Source organism: Diospyros lotus, chromosome 1, assembly GCF_014633365.1.
Source record: "Diospyros lotus cultivar Yz01 chromosome 1, ASM1463336v1, whole genome shotgun sequence".
Classification (NCBI taxonomy): Eukaryota; Viridiplantae; Streptophyta; class Magnoliopsida; order Ericales; family Ebenaceae; genus Diospyros; species Diospyros lotus.
The window spans coordinates 4593578-4617893 of NC_068338.1; the positions used below are offsets into that span (position 1 = coordinate 4593578).

The 24316-nt window shown below is 36.6% G+C and overlaps 1 protein-coding gene across 1 annotated transcript; it reads right to left on the reverse strand.

Annotated features, from left to right (window-relative positions):
• Positions 1-17648: 17648 nt before the first annotated feature.
• Positions 17649-18239, reverse strand: LOC127787759 (uncharacterized). The gene has a single exon (XM_052315807.1). It carries the CDS (start codon positions 18237-18239, stop codon positions 17649-17651), a length of 591 nt encoding a protein of 196 aa, XP_052171767.1.
• Positions 18240-24316: the final 6077 nt, after the last annotated feature.

Sequence of the window (24316 nt, forward strand, 5' to 3'; positions counted from 1 at the left end):
ATCCTAAGAACACTTACTATTCCCAAATTCAGGTTTCTTGACACCACACCCACACTTGGGTCTTTGGTTCTTCATTGCCTCGACTCGTATACTTCTTACGGGTATATAATTTCAACCCATGGTATTTTCCTATTCCTATACTAGGAATATCCAAGTATATCATTCAAATCATCACAGGCCTCACCACATTGACCCAATCCCTAGGGTCCTTGAACCATATGTCCTTACTTTCAAGGTCATCGGATCAATCACACATCTCAACATCGAAGTCACAAACCAACTGTTCCCGACCCCAACTCAGCAGATAGGACATTCTGACTTACATCAAAATTATACCAGACAATCCGCAACTCATTACTCTGGCAGCGTCACTCACCTCAATTACTTAACCGACCATACATAACACCATTAACACGCTATCTTTCCCCACTCATATTGCTAGCTATGCTCTGATACCAACTGTAACGACCCGCTCCCACCTACAGGCGCTACTGGTGAATAATCGACCGGATTACTCACACACAACACCAAACTAATGAAGAGATGGACTATGTCTCATCGGGAAACATCCTAGGTGGGGCTAGGCTTCGTCCTTCCCTTCGCTCCACTCGAGGAGTGGGTCCCAAAACATAAAAAGAAACACAACGGATGGGACCCGAAACTCGAGTGAGCTTCACCTTTCTTCAGCTTGTCTCGCCACAAGCCAAAGGTGACCCAGGCACAAAACTAGATGTCTCAATTGTGAGTGACATCCGGACGGGTTGTTGAGATATCCAGATGTCTCAGTTGTTCTTTATGAGTCATATCCGGATAGCTCTTGTTCAAACCTGGATGGCCAGTGATATTTGGATGCTTCGTTTTCGTATCCGGATGTGTCCAACAGTGATTGTGAGTAGTATCCAGATGCCTTAAGTCGTATCCAGATGTGCCTAGTTGATGTGAGTGATATCCGGATGAGTTTAAGACTTTTTGTGAGTAATATCTGGATACCTTGTATCATTTCTGGATGTATCTAAAGTTCTTCGAGTATGATATCCAGATGGTTTGTTTATACATCTGGATAGGTCAAGATAATATCCGGATGTCTCGCCTGATATCCGGATGCCTCCCTCAAAAGTTGAAATTCATATTCGAATAGTCTCTTGTGGCATCCGAATGCCTCAGTGAGATATCCAGATGGCCAGAATCATATCCAGATATCCTAGTTTCTATCTGAATATCTTCCAACATATCTAAACAGCTTCTTATTTGAGCGCCGGTGTATCCAAATGAGCCTTCTTCATATCCAGATGTCTTTCATCATATCCGGATATCCTTCCTGATATCCGGATGGCTTTTCCAGAAATCTAATTGAACTTCCAGTATAGTTTAATTTAAGTTTTAATTAAGTTAAAATATTCAATACCTTCCAATAATGAGTTTATACGCCAGAATATAACACGTTAAATTTGGCCCATACCATAATTCATAATTCATAAAATCTTTGTACTCTAATATACTAAAGATCAAATTGCATGGTTAGCAATTATTATGACATGTTCAGCATTATTCTATGAGATTATGTGCATACATTGTGGTATGAGCATTTAACATGACTTTATATGGAGCACTACATATCGTGTGCTAGCATGTATATGAGTATAGCATTGCATTATGCGTGCCAGGCGGCTTGTCCTCGGGGATCCCACCAGTTTTAGTTTCAGCTCAGTTTATGAGTTGACTGCCTGGTGGCCGCCAGGGGGCTAGGGGCTTATTGCCCACAGTATGTGCTTATAGTTTTTATGTATGCAGGATTCATATCAGACAAGTATTTATTATCAGATTACGTGGGCCTATGAGCTAAAGTTGCATACCTACATTTAGTTTACAGTTTATGTGCATTACATTTTTATGAATGCAAACAGTAATTATACTCAGTACAAGTTCAGTGAGTTATTTATCAGTATCGATATTCTTCGATTCAGCTTCAGTTATTCTTTCTAGCTTATACTTGCTGAGCTTTGTAGCTCACCTTGTACTCTTCACCCCCCTAGGTTCTAGTGGGAGAGTACTAGATGTGAGGCCTAGCAGCAATGGTCTATAGTGTATGTATGTGGAGCCGCTCAAGATAAAAGATGTCTAGGAGTCTGTTAAGTTTTATAGTGTTTTCTTAGTTTAGATCTATTTTATATTTCAGTTGTGGGATTATCCCTTAGACAGAGTTTGTGCTTTTCAGTCTGATTGACTCAAGTTTTTATTCCAGTTGATTGAGATGTTCAGTCATGGTATCAGATTTCAGATTATTAGTTAGTTTATTTTATTTTTCCCGTAGCACCTTTTCTCGGGCAGTTCTAGGAAATGGGGTATTACAGCTATGAACCTAGTGAAGGATCATGAACGAGGATACAAAAGCATGCAACGGAAGCATTTTAATCAAAAAACGTTCCTCGTATTGATTAGAATCTAGGAGACTTACTTTTTCGGCGGATTACCGGACGGAATGGAGCGATAGGAGCAGGATGAGCGGGAACTTCTTCTCGTAGTGGAGACGACGGTTGTCCTGCAATCCTTCGGCTCCTTCGCATTAGAACTCAAAAGCACTCTTTCGATCTTCCGGAGTATGACTCGAACTCGTGGCCTCTCTTTCAGTGAAGAAGAGCAAAAACGACCTTGGATGAAAAAACAACCAAAGAGAGATATATATAGGGAGAACCCTAGGGTTAAAACCCTAGTGGGCCAAACCCTAATGGGCCAAGTCCATTTAATTAATTTTCTAATTGGGTTAGCCCAATTTAATTAATTAATCTAATGAACTATTATCTTATTCTAGCCCAATTAATTATGGACCATCCTGAATAAAATAATTCTCTCTTAATGTAATTCACCCAACAAGCCAAATGTATTAAAAAATACATGAGTTACATCGAGCTACCCCGGGGACCAAAAGACAAATTATTCACGGCTACTAAAATGACCAAAATATCCCTGCTACCTAGTAGCTATATTTTGTCATTCTAAGTGTTCCAACTATCACCATATGGTAACACTGACCCCACGAATAATTTTGCATATGCAATGTCTTTGACCTACTAGTGTAATGACGAAAATACCCCTCTGCGTAACACCCATCATTTAGAAATGAATAATGTACTAACACCTCTCTAAATGATTTCTACCATCCTTAGATCACTAGTCCAATAATCCGTGACTACTCGAATGTACTTGCTTATCACTGGGAGCTACCCAGAAGCACACACTCTTAAGTCACGTTCCCAGGGCCCTGAATTATTTGATTATTCTTGGACAATCACAAGGGGGTGAATCACAGAAACTATCTTGTATTAGTCTGTCTTAGCTAATTAGAAACCATACTCCCAACTCAAAAGGATATTGATCTTTGATAGACCTCACCTACAATGAATCTAAGAATATAGCTCTAGGTTCACTAGACCACCAACTAATACTCAAGTATTAGAGTACTCGTCCACGTAGTAGCAGTGATAGACTAGCTCCATGATAATTAGTACTTTGTCATTAGCTTCTATCACAGGTCCACTCTACGCATTCCAAATGCGGTTGTACAATTAGAGTAAACGGACTGTTTACTGGCTAAGGCAAGCCATCCTCCATTAGGATCTATTGCACAATGATCTTATCATGATAGAATGCCCAGTTCTATCAAAAGATCAAGAGTAATATTTTTCTTGCTTATTAAGTACCCATGATTCATGCCTAACTGTGAAGAACGACCCATCACATGAATCACTTACTTAATAGCATGGACACTTTTCCAACAATTAAATGCAAATAATATATGTGCCATGAACTGAATAAAAGAAACATCATTACCATAAATTAAACAAAACATGTCTTTAGGGCATACATTTCCAACACCTAAAAAGTGACATGCATACTGAGAAAGTGACGTGTCTTGATTGCTACATGATGTCGATTATTGTTAAGAATTAACAAGATGGGTCAACACATTTGGGAGACCATTAAGAGTTAATAGGGCATGTCATTAAGAGTTAATGGGGGTTCTTGGTGTCAATGTTAGTGCCCTAATGTTAGATTTAGATGGGATCTGACATTTATAATTATGGGACTAATGATGTAATTCTTATAATATGTAATAAAATATGTTTTCATATTTTAAGGTCATATCTTCATTCATAGCTCTCAAATCATTATATATGATTGAGTCCCTAGATTTCTTGTTGAAGGTCTTATTCTAAAGTGTTAAGAATATGTGACAATTGACCTTTGTAATAAGGATATCTTAATGATAATTCTCAATCCTCAGACTTCTCAGAAGAGGACTATGATTAGTCGATTACGGACTGGCACATGGGATACTACCTTTGATTAGTATGAGATGATAATGATAAAGGATGGTGATTCGCATGCAATAATCTATGAGATAGATATAGTATACATATGGGTAGGTGTTAGTGAAACACTTACAGAATGTCACGCACATAACAGATCACATGGCTGAAAGGATCTATGGTCTATCACAAGCTTCAATTGTGTTACTGGTCCTTAGACTGGAGGTAATACAGTTATCTTATATGTTAGTGCTAGGGATTTACCCTTGCTAGGAACCATTCGGTTACTAGATGAGAGATGCATTGTGTGGTGTAACGGCCGGGGTCCACATAGCAACGTATTGTCCAGTTCAGGTCGCAACCAATCCTCGATTTTATCGCTCTGGGATTTAAGCCCAACATGTGCATCACTATGTAGAACACTCTCCGCACTTATATGCCCAGTTCCCCCCCTTTTCATAGCCGATGTGGGATTCGCCTAAGGTGCTTTCACGCACCCCCCCTAAGGACTCAACGTCCTCGCTGAGGTTTTCCCCACCACCGCGCTCAGAGCCTCGAGGGTCGGCTCTGATACCATTCTATAATGGCTGAGGTCCACATAGCAACTTATTGTCCGGTTCAGGTCGCAACTAATCCCCAATTTTATCGCTCTGGGATTTAATCCCAAAACGCACGTCACTATGTAGAACACCCTTCGCACTTATATGCCCAGTTCCCCCCCTTTGCATGGCCAATGTGGGATTCGCCTAAGGTGCTTACATGTGGTCCCTGTGTAGTGGCATATGGAGACAAGTGATTGCTAATAGGATTCATCAACCTCTTACGTGAGGTGAACATCCTATGTGATCAGTGGTGGTCTTGATTGTAGAAACCCCTGGCTAGGATACACTTGATTGAATATGTGACAATTGACCTTTGTAATATGGATATCTTGATGATAATTCTCAATCCTCATACTTCTCAGAAGAGGACTATGATTAGTCGATTACGGACTGGCACATGGGATACTACATTTGATTAGTATGAGACAGTAATGATAAAGGATGGTGAGTCGCATACCATAATCCATGAGATAAATATAGTATACATGTGGGTAGGTGTTAGTGAAACACTTACAGAATGTCACGCACATGATAGATTGGCTGCGCTTAACCTTGTGCATTTATTTCAAACAAACACATACAAAATAAACAAAGAAGAAACAAGCATGCAAGCACAAGGCGTTTATACTCGCCAGTGTACGAGTGTGTGCTGTAGCACAATTTAATTTTCTGGGAAAGTCCAGGTCGATTCACTGGGAGATCAAAACAGAAATGAAATGCGGCGAAAGATTTTTTATGCGCTGGACGGGTTTGTCAGACCAATTCAGCTAAACGACTTGTTTTTCAAGATTAAAAATAAGATGATGTTTGTGTATGGAAGCAATCTTGGGACAAAGCAATTTATGTGCTAGCCCACTGATTTACCAAAGAGATATCAAAATATTAACATCGACTGATTTAAATTGAGGTTATGCAGTTAACTGTATCCCAAGATGATAATAGTTCTAAGTTAAGCACTCTCCATACATGGCATGAGGGAGTCTGGATTAAGAAACTATCATAAATTGAAATACAGATTAACACACATTTGAGATCCGATAACTAACCACAACTCAAGGTCATGATAGTTCTAGGTTAAGCACTCTCCATACATGGCATGAGAGAGTCTAGATTAAGCAACTATCATAAATTGGATCGCAGATTAATCATTCTAGCTTGAGTATGAAACCATTTCCAGTTTAAGTAACCTCCATACATGGCATAGAGACTCTAAGTTAGGCTTATGTTTCAACTCAAACCCAAAGATTCAATACACACACATTTCTCAATTCAAATAAGCATTCTGTTAATTCAATCGGAGTTCGGCTCTCTTGGGCAAGCAGTGGCACTGGACACAGTCCTTGCCTTGGCCCCAGCTTAAGCTTAGCCACACATCTCCAACTAAAGATTAAAGAAACAGGAAGTAAAATGCTGGAATGTAAATACAGAAATTAAAATTATAGAAACGTAAATGAACAGTTAAAGAACATTACAGAATATAAACAAGCGTGAAAAGAAATTGCAGAATGTAACTAACAGAAAATGAAGAACATTGTATTGATGAAACAAAGTACATGAACAACACTATTGGAATGAAAGAAAAAAGAAAAGAAAACAGAACGTAAACAATGCTCTCTTCCCCTTATTCTGGTTAAATGGCGGATGGGGGTCTTCTTGCTGAAGTTGACGATGGATATATATACATGTATATATTCTGCAAATGGCCTTAGTCAAAGAAGAAATTATGTCGTATGCCACCACGTTCATTTACGCATGCTCTGACAAAAGATCGCATGCTGAAGCTGCTATGCGCCTGTTGATTCCCCGAGCTGGGCTTTAATTTAACATTCAATTGTGGGCTTCAGTTTGATAATAGTGGGCTTCACGCTTCTGGACTTCGGTTTCGCTTTCAATGTGCACATGAGTGGGCCCCAGTTTGGACTTCTTGATTTGATCTCCAAGTTAAATTGCAATTAGCCTTACTTCAAGTCCACTGGTTCACGCTACATACAAAGAATATATGTTATTGATATATTATATATTATATATATGTATGTCACGCATGAATATAGAATACATATATGTATTATATTTATATATGTTATATATTATGTTTATTTACTATCTTATTATTATTATTATATATATTTTTTATTTATATATTTTTATATTAATTTTTGAAACCTACATATAACCACAAATTGCATACATTTATTCAATTAAAACTAATTTTAAGATTAAACTAGGGGTATAAATATAATAAAATTTTGACATTTTTAAGCATCAATCACACCCCCCAACTTAAACATTGCTAGTCCCATAGCAATCGAATTTTATACTGGCCAATTTTCATTCACAACATCAACATTAATGTTTAAATTTCAAATCTAAAACCAAAATGTATAAAACAAGAATAAGCTACTCTAACACGCAATTGACCATTCTTTGTCAGATTTTCATCATAGGACACTCAATCATAGAAAAAAAGCAATCAAATAAATTAGCACACCCGCATTACAACCTCTAAGCTTTGACTTCAAACTCTCTCAGGTGTACACTCCAAGAAAAATGATCCCTCATGGCTACTCTCTGGGATACACCGTAATAAGAGTAAATGCAAAACAAATTCAAATCGGCGTCATCCTAAAGTGAAAAATGGACTTTAAAGAAAGAAAAGGGATTTTGACATAGCTTTATGATAGGAATAATGCACAAATGCACAACTTCAGATATTAAACAAAATTTCAATTCTAAAATTCAAATCTCAAGCTTCCATGTGTCATAGGATGTAGAGGGATTGCATAAAGATTGTAACGGGGCTTAGGGGTGGATGGGTAAACAAAGAAAGGATAAAGGGTTCAAAGGAATGTATCCCGGGAAATAATTCTATTTAACCATATTCTCATTTTCATTTTTTTTTTCTTTCTTTTTTTCTTTCTATTTTTTTTTTTTTTGAATTTGATGTTGACAAAAAAATGAATTAACACTATGAAAGCATACATCTTCTCATCAGCTTTTTATTGAATAGTTGCAAGTTTTTTTTTTTTTTTCATCATTTTTTTTTCTTTTCAATTTTTAGTACTAAGATAGACTATTTCCCGTACACATTAGGTGGGGCAAATATTTACATGGTTTAGGATAAAATGAGGGTAATAAGAAAAGAAATAATTTAATGGGCTCAATGAGGCTAATAAGAGAAAATAATAGAAAAAGGAAATTGGTTAACAGGCTCAACATTTCAACAAAGGAATCCCACTGTCACCTCCTACGACACACTTTCACTCAATCATCAAATTTAGAATTTGAAACCAGTTTAATTCTTTCATTGACATTTTAGGCATTCAAAGCAAAGTAGTGTAATGAAGCTACTGAAAAACATGAGAGGCAAGGAAAACTGCAACTAGAGTAAGCATTTATTCACTCAGAAAGAACATTTAATAGGCTCAATTTCTCACACTAGGTAACAGTCTCCACTTAAGTTGAGGAGTCATGCAGTGCATTAACCAATTAATTACTATTTCAATAGATTTTCATACCCGACAGACAAATTTCCAATCAAAGAACAATCTATGCATACAGATCACTCGTTCTAAATCCTATATATTCATGTGTTCAAATAAGAAATCATCACACTCATGCCTCAAATTACAAACTCAAATTAGCTAACAATATAAAAATCTAATACGATAGAACAAGCATCAATGAAAGTATATTGATCATCAAACAGAAAAAATATATACGTATGCAGGATAATTGTAGGAGTAAAAAGGAGCAAAAGAATCCCAATTTTTTTTTCTTTCTTTTTATTATTTTTTTTATTTTTTTAAGATTTTTAATTAATTTTTTATTTTTTATTAATACATTCAGATGCTACATGAAGCTCATCTGAATTGATTCTTCTTTTTTTTCTTTTTTTTTAATTTTTTTTATATATATTTTTTTATAATTTTTTAAATGATTCATTCGAATGTTACATAAATAACGTTTGAATGAATTTATTAATTTTTTTTAATTATTATTTTTTAAATATTTTATTTATTTATTTAATTAGTTTTTAAATTTTTTTTTAAGTATTTCATTTGCTACAGGAATAACATTCAAATTGATTTTTTTTTAATATTTTAAAAATATTTTTTATTATTTTATTATTTTAATATTATTTTTTTTAATATTTTTAATTTTAAGTGATGCATTCGAATGGTGAGAGACAATATTCGAATGCATTTGTTCAAAATTTTTTTTTTAATTTATTTATTTTTAATTTATTTTTTTATTTTTTATTTTTATTTTAATTTATTATTATTATTATTATTATTTTAAAATCATTCGAATGAGTACAAAATTCATTCGAATGAATTTCAAATAGTAATTCAATTTGTAAAGAGTTTTCACAAGCCATTCGAATGAAACAGTGATATCATTCGAATGTGTTGTTTAGTTTTTTTGTTTTTTTTTAATTATATTTATTTAATTTTTATTTTTAATTTTTTTTAATATAATTTGTTTTTAATTTTTTTTTTTATTTTAAGAGATGCATTCGAATGCTAGGGACAACATTCGAATGTATTTTCTCAACAATTAAATTTTTTTTTTTCAAATATATTTTTTTAGTTTTTTTTTATTTAATATATATATATATTTTAGGATTATCATTCGAATGAGAACAAAATTCATTCGAATGAATTTTAAATAGTAATTCAATTTGTGAAGGATTTGTATAGGTCATTCGAATGCAACAGTGTTTTCATTCGAATGAAAATGAGGACATTCGAATGGTTTTTCTTTTTTTGTACATTTCCTTCTTAGTTTCCTTGAGTCATTCGAATGTAGCAGCAATTCATTCGAATGTCAGCCAAATTTTTTTTTTTTAATTTTTTAATGTTTTTTTTTTTTTTTACATAACACAAACAAAAAAACACATAAACAAATAAAATTAAACACTCAAATTGAGACACTAAAACACAACGGAAATATTTTTTTTTTCTTTTTATTTATTATTATATAACACAAACAGAAACTCAAATAAAAACAAAAACACATAAACAAAAACTTGCATTCGAATGTTTTTATAACACAAACAGAAAGTCACACAAACAAAATTAAAGAAAAACTATTTTTTTAATTATTATTATTATTATACATTTTTTTTTTTAAAAATAACACGACCACACAATTAAACAAAATCAAAATAGAGTCAAGCATGCTCATGGGTAAACATGAAATAGGGTCGCATTTTTTTTTTTTTTAAATATTGGAACTGTTGAAGCTTAATTAACAAAGACTCATAATATTAAGATGGGTAAACGAGTGTGCGCTGTAGCACAATTTAATTTTCTGGGAAAGTCCAGGTCGATTCACTGGGAGATCAAAACAGAAATGAAATGCGGCGAAAGATTTTTTATGCGCTGGACGAGTTTGTCAGACCAATTCAGCTAAACGACTTGTTTTTCAAGATTAAAAATAAGATGATGTTTGTGTATGGAAGCAATCTTGGGACAAAGCAATTTATGTGCTAGCCCACTGATTTACCAAAGAGATATCAAAATATTAACATCGACTGATTTAAATTGAGGTTATGCAGTTAACTGTATCCCAAGATGATAATAGTTCTAAGTTAAGCACTCTCCATACATGGCATGAGGGAGTCTGGATTAAGAAACTATCATAAATTGAAATACAGATTAACACACATTTGAGATCCGATAACTAACCACAACTCAAGGTCATGATAGTTCGAGGTTAAGCACTCTCCATACATGGCATGAGAGAGTCTAGATTAAGCAACTATCATAAATTGGATCGCAGATTAATCATTCCAGCTTGAGTATGAAACCATTTCCAGTTTAAGTAACCTCCATACATGGCATGGAGACTCTAAGTTAGGCTTATGTTTCAACTCAAACCCAAAGATTCAATACACACACATTTCTCAATTCAAATAAGCATTCTGTTAATTCAATCGAAGTTCGGCTCTCTTGGGCAAGCAGTGGCACTAGACACAGTCCTTGCCTTGGCCCAAGCTTAAGCTTAGCCACACATCTCCAACTAAAGATTAAAGAGATAGGAAGTAAAATGCTGGAATGTAAATACATAAATTAAAATTATAGAAACGTAAATGAACAGTTAAAGAACATTACAGAATATAAACAAGCATGAAAAGAAATTGCAGAATGTAACTAACAGAAAATGAAGAACATTGTATTGATGAAACAAAGTAAATGAACAACACTATTGGAATGAAAGAAAAAAGAAAAGAAAACAGAACGTAAACAATGCTCTCTTCCCCTTATTCTGGTTAAATGGCGGATGGGGGTCTTCTTGCTGAAGTTGACGATGGATATATATACATGTATATATTCTGCAAATGGCCTTGGTCAAAGAAGAAATTACGTCGTATGCCACCACGTTCATTTACGCATGCTCTGACAAAAGATCGCATGCTGAAGCTGCTGTGCGCTTGTTGATTCCCCGAGCTGGGCTTTAATTTAACATTCAATTGTGGGCTTCAGTTTGATAATAGTGGTCTTCACGCTTCTGGACTTCAATTTCGCTTTCAATGTGCACATGCGTGGGCCCCAGTTTGGACTTCTTGATTTGATCTCCAAGTTAAATTGCAATTAGCCTTACTTCAAGTCCACTGGTTCACGCTACATACAAAGAATATATGTTATTGATATATTATATATTATATATATGTATGTCACGCATGAATATAGAATACATATATGTATTATATTTATATATGTTATATACTATGTTTATTTACTATCTTATTATTATTATATATATTTTTTATTTATATATTTTTATATTAATTTTTAAAACCTACATATAATCACAAATTGCATACATTTATTCAATTAAAACTAATTTTAAGATTAAACTAGGGGTATAAATATAATAAAATTTTGACATTTTTAAGCATCAATCATAGATCACATGGCTAAGAGGATCTATGGTCTTTCACAAGCTTCAATTGTGTTATTGGTCCTTAGACTAGAGGCAACATAGTTATCTTATATGTTAGTGCTAGGGATTTTCGCCTGCTAGGAACCATTCGATTACCGGATAAGAGATGCACTGTGTGGTCCTTGTGTAGTGGCATATGGAGGCAAGTGATTGCTAATGGGATTCATTGACCTCTGACGTGAGGTGAACATCCTATGTGATCACTGGTGGTCTTGATTGTAGAAACCCCTGGCCAGGGTACACTTGTGACACCGGTAACTTACTTATATGCTTAACAATAAATAATAATATTCGAACGAACTTTAAGGTTTAGCGCAGAAAAATTGGAGAAACCAGACTTCTATAAACTTAAGTAAAGTTTAGAACATAATAAAAATTCAAAGCACGTTTTGTGTAAATATAAAGTTTGACATGGAAACATGGTTTCAACAGAAGAAACGAGACTTCGCGAAGATTCTTTATAGCAATAACATATATAAAAATATCCGGAGCTTAATGCCAAACTCATACTTCCTTGAAATTAGATAAAAATCCAAGACATGCTTTATGGCATACATATAAGAAAAGATCAGAGTTCAACCCCAAGAACTTTGTTTCAAAAGGAAACTAAAACTTAAATTCTTGAAAAATTCTTTTTCATTGATCCACCACGCTCCACGTCCCGATCTCCTCATTCATAATCACCTGGGGGGGAAATATAAGGGGTGAGATTACGCAAATCTCAGTAAGTACAAGAGAACCATCATATGTATTTAAACAATTCATGACATAACATAACATATCATATGGAGACACGAAAGGTTCCACCAACTTGCAGGGGTAAGAACCCTCGTGCGTAGCGCTACCGAGCTCCGGTCCCGAAACTTGCGTGAACATAACATAACATGAGGGACCACATAACATAGTTCATGGACATGCTTAAACATCATAAATAGTTCATAATGTACTTACCTCAACTTGGTTTGATGAGATTTGAATGTTTAAGGCTTCACCTTTACACCTCTCAATATGGCATAAACTTAGCTTCGATTGATTTGGAATACCCCAAAACTCACCCAAAGGTCCTATTTATAGAATTATCCAACAAATCATAACCTGCCACGTGTCATGTAATTATTTGGGACTCATCATGACTCCCAAGTGTTCACATTGCCAAATATCCTATATAATCATTTCTATCCATGTGTTCTTATCAAATGGTGCCATGTGTCCCATATAATCATTTATATCCATGTGTTCTTATCTTATCTTTGTAATGACCAATGGAAGCTTGCCATGTGTCCTTGATATTTTGAACCTCACATGCTTAATTACATTTTCAACACTTCCATCATTACATCTCATACGATTTAATTCATTTTTCTACATTTCCCATCATTACTCCACATGGTTAATTTATTTTCTACATTTCCCATCATTACTCCCACATGGTTATTTGATTTTCTACATATCCCATCATTACACCCACATGGTTATTTGATTTTCTACATATCTCATCATTACACCTTTAACTAGTTAGCTATATTTGGTTACTTTAACTATTTAGTTTGAGATATTTTGATGAGATATTTTTAGGTTTCAAGAATTGCACCTTGGCCCAAAATTTTCGGATAATTTGCACTTAGGCCCTTGTAACTTAGTCCCCGGGCTATTTTTTAATTGCATTTTAGCCCCCGAAGAAAGGATAAATTACGCTAATACCCCAAGATTTTAGGTAAATTACATTTTTACCCGAACTTCAATATTTATGATTTTGCCACTGGCTAAAAAACTGATCATTTGTCTCAAGGTTTCTATAATCCCTTGAAAGGACATATTTCCTCAAGTATTAGAAGCTAAAAATCCCAAGTATTACATTATATTTCAGTTTTAAAATATTGGGCGTTACAATCTACCCTCCTAAAAAAAATTTTCGTCCTCGAAAATTTACCTTACTTCTCGTCATCAAACAGCTGGGGATATTTGGATCGCATCTCGTCCTCACGCTCCCATGTTGTTTCTTCAACTGAATGATGTTGCCATAACACCTTAACCAACGGTATATCTTTATTGCGAAGCCTTCGTATCTCTCGAGTAACAATGCTTATTGGTGCCTCCTCATATTTCAAGTCTTGCTGTATCTCTAATGGTTGATGCTTTATTACATGGGTTGGGTCGGGGACATACTTTCTGAGCATTGATACATGAAAAACGTCATGTACTGCTGAGAGATCTGGTGGTAAGGCTAGCTGATAAGCAACGTTCCCAACCCGCTTTAAGATCTCAAACGGGCCTATAAATCGAGGTCTAAGCTTTCCTTTCTTCCCAAATCGTAAAACTCCTTTTATGGGTGTAACTTTTAAGAATACCTTATCACCAATGGAAAACTCAAAATCCCTTCTTCTTTTATCTACATAGTTTTTCTGTCTATCTTGAGCCTTCTTCATACTATCTTTGATCTTTTCAATGGCTTGTACAGTTTGTTCCACAATCTCTGGACCCAAAATCTTCTGCTCGCCTACTTCATTCCAATGAACAGGTGATCTGCATTTCCTTCCATATAGCGCCTCATAGGGTGCCATGCCAATAGATGCATGGTGACTGTTGTTGTATGCGAATTCAATTAATGGTAGATGTTTCTCCCAATGTCCACCAAATTCTAGGGTACAAATACGAAGCATATCCTCTAAAGTTTGTATTGTCCTTTCAGATTGTCCATCTTTCTGAGGATGAAAAGCTGTACTAAAACTCAATTTGGTTCCCAAGGCTCTGTGTAAGCTTTTCCAAAAGTTAGATGTGAATCTCGGGTCCCTATCCGATACAATGGAAATTGGAACACCATGTAGTCTTACTATTTCCTTAACATACAGTCATGCAAGCTGATCCATTGTAAATGTCATCCGAATAGGTAAGAAGTGAGCTAATTTGGTAAGTCGATCCACGATCACCCAAATAGCCTCATGTCCTGTTACTGATTTTGGAAATCCTACAACAAAGTCCATCGTCACATGTTCCCATTTCCACTCTGGAACCTCCAATGGTTGCAGTAACCCTGCTGGTCGTTGGTGCTCAGCTTTCACTTGCTGACATATCAAACACTTCTCAACAAATTTAGCTATGTCTTCTTTCATATTTCTCCACCAAAACACTGCCTTTAGGTCACGATACATCTTTGTACTTCCAGGATGTACAGAATAAGGAGTGGAGTGGGCTTCTTCTAGAATTTCTTGCCTTATTTCCTCAAAGTTTGGCACACACAGTCTCCCTTGGTAGTAGAGTGTGTCATCACTAGCTATTGTGAAGTCCTTCCGCTTCTCAGTATTAACCTCAGCCTTGATGTACTCAAAGAATTGGTCTCCCTTCTGATAGCTCTTAATCCGATCACAGAGAGTCGGTCGGACAGAGAGTGCTGCCATACGAGCATTAGAATTAGATGGCGTAGTGACAATCTCGAGGCTTAACCTCTCGAACTCCTTCCACAAAGGCTTTTGTGATGTCAAAGCTGCTACTTGGCCCATTTTCTTTCTACTCAAGGCGTCAGCCACTACGTTTGCTTTGCCGGGGTGGTAGTGGATTTCACAATCATAATCCTTCACCAATTCCATCCATCTCCTTTGCCTCATATTCAACTCTTTTTGTGTGAAGATGTACTTAAGGCTCTTATGATCGGTATAGATATCGCATTTACCTCCGTATAGATAGTGTCTCCAGATTTTCAAGGCATGCACTACTGCAGCAAGTTCTAGGTCATGTGTAGGATAGTTTTGCTCATAAGGCTTCAACTGCCTTGATGCATATGCAACTACCTTACCTTTTTGCATCAATACGCATCCAATTCCTTGTTTGGACGCATCACTATAAATAACAAAACCTCCTGACCCTTCAGGAATAGTTAATACTGGCGCGTTGACCAGCCTCTTCTTTAATTCTTCAAAACTAGTTTCACATTTCTCTGTCCATTCAAACTTAGTACCTTTGCGAGTCAGCTGTGTCAAAGGCCTGCCAATTTGGAGAACCCTTCGATGAACCTCCTATAGTATCCAGCTAAACCCAAAAAGCTGCGAACCTCATTTACATTGGTTGGTCTTGACCAATTTAATACTGCTTCTACTTTGCTGGGGTCCACTTCTATTCCTTGAGCTGTGACAACATGTCCAAGGAATACCACCCGCTCCAACCAAAACTCGCATTTCTTGAATTTTGCAAATAACTTCTTTTCCTTCAAGATCCCTAAAACAACCCTCAAATGTTTTTCATGCTCTTCTTCACTTCGAGAATACACCAATATATCATCGATAAAGACAATGACAAATTTATCCAAGTACTCATAGAAAACTCGATTCATTAAGTCCATAAAAACTCCAGGCGCATTAGTCAAGCCAAAGGGCATGACTAAAAACTCATAATGACCATACCGAGTTCTGAAAGCTGTCTTCGAGATGTCACTAGATTTGATCCTCAACTGGTGGTATCCTGACCTTAGATCAATCTTTGAGAATACTCGTGCACCTTGTAACTGATCAAACAAGTCCTCGATCCTGGGAAGAGGATACTTGTTCTTAATACTAATCTTATTCAATTCCCGGTAATCGATGCACATCCTCATTGATCCATCTTTCTTCTTGACGAATAATACCGGTGCTCCCCAGGGGGATACACTTGGTCGAATAAATCCTTTCCCCAAAAGTTCCTCTAACTGGGTTTTCAACTCGTGTAGCTCCTTTGGTGCCATCCTATAAGGAGCTTTAGAAATAGGTGCGAAACCGGGTACTAGATCAATAGTGAACTCTACTTCTCGTTCTGGTGGCATTTCAGTCAGGTCATCAGGGAAGACCTCTGGAAAGTCCTTTACTACTTTAACATCATTCACTGTTAATTCTTTTCCTCCCTTAACCATCATTGACATTAAGAATCCAATACATCCTTCTGACTGCAATAGTTTCTTAGCTTTTAATGCTGAAATGACATGGGGAAGGTGTTTTGTCTCAACCATTGAAAGGCAAAGTTCTATCCCTTCAGGATACTTACAAACTATTTCCTTTTTGAAGCATAGAATGGTCGCATGGTGCTTGGAAAGCCAGTCCATTCCCAAAATCACGTCGAATTCTTGCATATCTAAGACATATAAGGTCGTTTCTAAAAAATTTCCCTTGACCTCCACCTTAGCTGTTCTTACTACATGATTCGTGCTTATTATACCTCCTGAGGGTATCGTTACTCCTAAGGAAGTACTTACATGTTCCACATGTGCATTAAGTTTACTTGCAAACTTAGGGGATATAAAAGAATGGGTGGAACCAGAATCAAACAAAGTATAAGCAGGTATTCTAGAGATGAGGATGTTACCTGCGAATACGTTATGATCTTGATCCTCCTCTTGCCTTGAGAGAGCATAAACCCTAGCTTGACCCTTTGGGGGATTTCCTGGCTTCTGTTGATATGGCTGTTGCTGTTGTTTCTTTAGATGACCCTTGGGACAGAATTTGGCAACATGACCCATTTCACCACAATTGTAACAGGCGCCGGTTCCCATGAGACACAGTCCAGTATGACGCTTCTGACATTTGCCACACACTGGGTTCAGTTGATAATACCCTGATGTTGGATCGCCTCCTTTATTCTTCTTCGAATAATCTTGCTTTCCTTTACCTTTATCCTCCCACTTACGTTTTTCTAGTGGTCCAGACTGCGATAGCTTGCTATTGCTGCTGGAGCTTTCTCTAAAGTTCGCCAGTTGGGCCTTAGCTAGCACCTCATGATACGTGCCTAACTCAAAAGTTACGACTGCCTGCCGTAAATCATCTCTCAACCCTTATTCAAAGCGCCTTGCCCGCTTTTGTTCTGTATCCACTAAGGCTGGGGTAAAATGTGATAGCTCATCAAACTTCCTTTCGTATTCAATTAAGGTTAAGCTACCTTGTTTTAACATGAGGAACTCTGCTTCCTTCTGGTTACGGATGTTAGCGGGGTAATACTTCTTAAGAAAAAGTTCTTTGAACTGATCCCAGGTCCACCCATGTCCCTGGGGTCGGGATCTGGCAGTAGAATCCCACCAATGCCTTGCTCCATATTGTAGCATATATGTAGCACAAGTTACCTTCCTAGGGTCTGGACAATCTATGAGATTAAAGATCCATTCAATTGCTGCTATCCAATCTTCAGCTACCAGAGGGTTCAACCCACCCTCAAAAGTTGGAGGTTGAAGCTTCCAAAACTGCTCAACTAGGGTAGCATTATTTCTTAGGTTTTCTTGGGGAGGTGCAACTGGTGGTGTGGCAAGTGGCGTCATGTTGCGGATGGCATCAATGAACTGCATGAACTGCCCGTTGAGGTTGTTGGTTTTGCTAGCCTCATTTTGCGGTTGCCTGCCCCTACTATTGGCACTTCTTGCACGGGTTTCCATAACCTTATGTGAAAAAGAATAATTAATTCCTGAATGTAGGGTCCTTAAGGATAAAGAGTACTATTGTGGAACTTCATATTAACTATGATTTGTTAGTCCATCATTTCATATACCAATATGTATAACACGCAACTAAGGAGCTTCCAGGTAAGGAGGGGGGTCATGTGGACCACTTAAGTCCCAAGCTCGCCTTAGACAGTTTAGGTCTTTTTGACAAAGCCCTTAGCGCGATCACACATATCAATAAACTCAACAATAGATCTATGTTTAATTACGATTCATTATGCAAGCTCTTCTTGATGGACTTGATTCCTAATTGCTTTCATTCTAATAAGCCCTTCCTAAACAAGTATTTCCGCTATAATCATAAACTCTTGAGTTTGGAGCAATATCACTAGCGAAAAACACATACTAATTAATGGCAAATAAGAATCATATCTCTCACATACTTATTCCAACATGAGCTTCATACGTGTGCATACATATAACAACGTATGCTCATAAATATAGCTTGAGAGAATAACTGCATAGTTAAGGGGGATATGGCTTGCATGAAGATAGTATCCATAAAGAATAAGCATATCAATTCTTATAACTTACCCGGAGATCAGAAGCTTGAACGGGACGTGGTGGATTTTCATGTTTCTTTAAAAGAATTTCCTTACAAATTTTACTAAAAGTACAAAAAATTTTTTCAAAACAATTTGAGTCTACAGGAAAGTAAAACTTGCTCTGATACCACTATGTGACACCCGTAACTTACTTATATGCTTAACAATAAATAATAATATTCGAACGAACTTTAAGGTTTAGCGCAGAAAAATTGGAGAAACCAGACTTCTATAAACTTAAGTAAAGTTTAGAACATAATAAAAATTCAAAGCACGTTTTGTGTAAATATAAAGTTTGACATGGAAACATGGTTTCAACAGAAGAAACGAGACTTCGCGAAGATTCTTTATAGCAATAACATATATAAAAATATCCGGAGCTTAAAGCCAAACTCATACTTCCTTGAAATTAGATAAAAATCCAAGACATGCTTTATGGCATACATATAAGAAAAGATCAGAGTTCAACCCCAAGAACTTTGTTTCAAAAGGAAACTAAAACTTAAATTCTTGAAAAATTCTTTTTCATTGATCCACCACGCTCCACGTCCCGATCTCCTCATTCATAATCACCTGGGGGGGAAATATAAGGGGTGAGATTACGCAAATCTCAGTAAGTACAAGAGAACCATCATATGTATTTAAACAATTCATGACATAACATAACATATCATATGGAGACACGAAAGGTTCCACCAACTTGTAGGGGTAAGAACCCTCGTGCGTAGCGCTACCGAGCTCCGGTCCCGAAACTTGCGTGAACATAACATAACATGAGGGACCACATAACATAGTTCATGGACATGCTTAAACATCATAAATAGTTCATAATGTACTTACCTCAACTTGGTTTGATGAGATTTGAATGTTTAAGGCTTCACCTTTACACCTCTCAATATGGCATAAACTTAGCTTCGATTGATTTGGAATACCCAAAACTCACCCAAAGGTCCTATTTATAGAATTATCCAACAAATCATAACCTGCCACGTGTCATGTAATTATTTGGGACTCATCATGACTCCCAAGTGTTCACATTGCCAAATATCCTATATAATCATTTCTATCCATGTGTTCTTATCAAATGGTGCCATGTGTCCCATATAATCATTTATATCCATGTGTTCTTATCTTATCTTTGTAATGACCAATGGAAGCTTGCCATGTGTCCTTGATATTTTGAACCTCACATGCTTAATTACATTTTCAACACTTCCATCATTACATCTCATACGATTTAATTCATTTTTCTACATTTCCCATCATTACTCCACATGGTTAATTTATTTTCTACATTTCCCATCATTACTCCCACATGGTTATTTGATTTTCTACATATCCCATCATTACACCCACATGGTTATTTGATTTTCTACATATCTCATCATTACACCTTTAACTAGTTAGTTATATTTGGTTACTTTAACTATTTAGTTTGAGATATTTTGATGAGATATTTTTAGGTTTCAAGAATTGCACCTTGGCCCAAAATTTTCGGATAATTTGCACTTAGGCCCTTGCAACTTAGTCCCCGGGCTATTTTTTAATTGCATTTTAGCCCCCGAAGAAAGGATAAATTACGCTAATACCCCAAGATTTTAGGTAAATTACATTTTTACCCGAACTTCAATATTTACGATTTTGCCACTGGCTCAAAAACTGATCATTTGTCTCAAGGTTTCTATAATCCCTTGAAAGGACATATTTCCTCAAGTATTAGAAGCTAAAAATCCCAAGTATTACATTATATTTCAATTTTAAAATATTGGGTGTTACAACACTTGATTGAAAAATGTTCCAATGTAGGAAAGAGTTCTGATGTGTCATCTTAATCTCACCACACTGATTTTGGCATAATCATCGAGTTAGTGAGTTTGATTAGTCCATGACTCTCACTCGATCAGGATGATAATTGATGGAAGGATTATAGTACACGAGAATTGAAAGTCCAAATAGTTTTATTCTAAAATAAGACTTCATTATTGGTAGGATCGCCCTTACATAATGCTAGTTGTCACTTAGGGTCTGTCGGGGTACATCGAGGAGATGGAGAGATCCTCGATGTAGACCAAAATGTTTGGCCAACGTCAAAGAGTTTAACGTGTCTTGATTGCTACTTAGTAGTGAACTTAGAAGGTCACACGTATGTCCAGGTGTAATGGTTGACTAAGTGATTAAGGCTGAAATCGTCATTAAGAGTTAATGGCGTTACCATTAAGAGTTAATGGATTGAGTTAAATGATTAATTGATAAGGAGCAATCGTCAAGAGTTAGTGTGCATGCCGTTAAGAGTTAACGAGGGGCCTTGGTGTCATTATGTGATAATGAAAGTGCTATTAAGACTTAATAGCGGGCCTAGATACAATTTCTAAAAGTTTGTATAAAGGGCCAAAATTAGTCGACAATTCCTTGGAAACTGTCAACAAATCGAGCAAAATTGTCAATAGGTCCTTGCGAACTGTTGACAGTTTCTGTCAATCTCCCTGGCAGAATGCATGATCGATTTGTCATCTTATGCAACGGATTTGGGGGCACGTGGCACGGGAGAACAAGAGGGGCGATGACGTATGTCCTTCTTGTCGCCCTTTGGTTCCTTCTCTCTCTCCTAATTGGTTTTGTCCAATTAGGTGGGTTTTGGGCATCTAGGGTTTATATATTTGATATATAAACCAAATGAGAGAAGAATGAGAAATAAGTTCAGTTTTGCAAGTTGTTGCATCTTCTCTCTTGACCTCTGTTTTGCTCTTCTTGATTCAGAGCCATTGCCTGTTTTCTCCATTGCTCCTCTTTAATTCCTCTATTGATATAGTAGTAACCCAAGCAAAACATTGAAACTGTTTTGGTTCTTAGGTTTTCAATTTTGAACCCATTTTCAATCCCAACCTTAATCTCCCTTACTTTCTCTATTTAGCACAAAAAGAGTGTTGGGATTCACCATCTCACTGGAATGTGGATTGACTAGGCCTCCTATGTTTTCAAGAGTCGATTCAGTGTAATTGAAAAATTATTCTAGAGTTGTTTGGAGCAAAGTGTTGCTGCCACCGGGAGGATTTCAACATCTTCATTGGCCTTCAAGAGTTAAAAGGTATATACACTAAACCCCCCTATGGCATGGTTTAGTTTTTGGTTAGCATATGGACATCAAAACAAGCCTTGCAAGGTGATTTTGGTTTATGTTTCTGCTGCCATTTTATTGGTTTTTCGAAAAAGTTTTAAAAATCCAGTTAAACCCTTGCATTGATACTCTAATAGTTGGCGTTTCTCTTCACTTGGTTCCATTAAGACATAGTGGAAGTGCTATTAAGAGTTAATAGCATAGACTAGATGAAGTAAAATGGAAGTAACAGATACGGGCACAAACGGTCGGCAATTGCATGAGATGATCAACAATTTTCTTTGTGTGATAAAAGAAATGGTCGATAGTTGTCAACAAATGGTCAACAATTTTGAGAGCGAGATTAATCCCTAGTGCTTATACTTTCTATCACTTTCTCCATCAGAGCATTAAATGCTCTTATGGGTCTCTCATTATGCCTTTCTCAGGCATTTATGGCCCTTAATAAATAAGAGAGAGGGAGAGAAGAAGAGTGTAGAAAAAGAGAATGGAAGAAGCAAAAAAAGAAACAATCGGCCAAAATTGTTTCAGCCATCTTCTCAAGTGCTCTCATGTACCCTTTTTCTTCATCTTTCCTTCTTCCATTTTCTGGTCGAGTCTTCTTCTTCTTACTTTAAAGAGGTCAACCGATTCTCTCCTTCTATTGCTCACTTTGTTGTTAGTCCAATTGTAACATCCTACATCGAGCAATAGGAATGACAAGAAACAATTACCCTGGTGGACCTACGCAAACTTCCAAGGGGGTCACCCATCCTTGAGTTTCCCTAACTCAAGCACACTTAACCCCCGAAGTTCTTTGCCTATATTCAGCCCAAAAGGTATTCAGCTCGTGTTGTTTCTTTCCTTACTTATCCTTGATATATACTACCCTTCTATGGGCTCTAGGGGTATTACATTCTCCCCTCTTAAGCACATGACGTCCTCGTCATGCAACCTCACAACTGGTCCCAGCTCTCCCCCATCCAGTGTCCCCTGTCTAATACCCCCAGCCTTGGGTTAATACACGATCCCCAGTCCAGTACCCCCAGCCTTTGGCTAGTGCACAGTCCCAACACACGGCCTGAGTCGACTTTGATACCACCTGTAACATCCCGTATCGAGCGATAGGAAAGACTAGAACAACTTTTCTTGATGGGCCTACGCGAACTTCCCAGGGGTCACCCATCATTGAGCTTCCCCAATTAAGCACGCTTAACTCGGGAGTTCTTTGCCTACATTCAACCCAAAAGGTATCCAGCTAGTACTGTTTCCTTCTTTACTTATTCTCGATATATACTACCCTTCTTTGGTTTCTTAGGGTATTACTGAAAGTAAAGCAAGATCGCTACGGGGTAAACAACGTAGTTCAAAATTTTGAACTTACCCCGATCCCGGCGATTGGATCAACGTCGAAATAAAATCATTTACAAACAAATAAATAAATCTAACCTTTAGATTATCGAGTCATTCGCGGATTCGAGTCGTCCAAGCGTCCGGCCTCTAACTCATGATACGCGGCACGCGTCCGTTGGCAAGGAGAGCGGAATAGGAGTGCTAGCTTCTTCTCCTTTGCGCGGCTTGTGTGTGGATAGTAAAAGAACATCCACGTTTCAAATCGATGCCAAAATAAATGGGAAGAGTGAACGGCAATACGTTTTTCAACTCTTGAAAAACGTCACCAAAAATTACTTCAATTATGGGCAACCTATAAAAGGATATTTATAGTGAAATATCCTAGGGTTTCTAAAACCCTAATGGATTGGGCTAGCCCATTAATTCTAATTTAATTAAAATATTAAGTGGGCTTATTCTAGTCTAACTAGAAATATAATTAAATGGCCCAAATCCTTTTATAGGTTTAAATAAAATATTTTGGCCCAAATCTAATTCAAGCCCAAATATAATATTTAATATTTAGCCCAAATCTAATTTGGTCCAAATATAATATTTAATATTTAGCCCAAATCTAATTTAGTCCAAATATAATATTTATTTTAATATTTGGCCCAAATCCAATTTAGTCCAAATATAATATTCAATTTAATATTTGGTCCAAATCTAATTTAGTCCAAATATTAACTTAAGCCCAAGAACATTTTATTTCCTATTTCCCACTCCAACAAATAGAAAATTATTAAATTATAAACTCCTTCCTAATTTAATCAATTGCCATTTTAGGAAACTCTTTCCATTATGACGACCCCTCGCCATATCGACGTCATTACATCTATTTGTTCTTTTTCCGTGAGAACCTACGACGGCACAACTTCTTGCCGAAGTGTCCCACTTAATCATACGTCCACTCTCCTGGTTTAAGCCAGGGACCGTGCCTATTACTTATGACTCATTAGGCTTCCGAATATGTTGGCAAT

Bases quoted from the DNA above. Each gene is read 5' to 3' on its own strand.
- LOC127787759 (XM_052315807.1), bottom strand. From the start codon at position 18,239: ATGGAAACCCGTGCAAGAAGTGCCAATAGTAGGGGCAGGCAACCGCAA.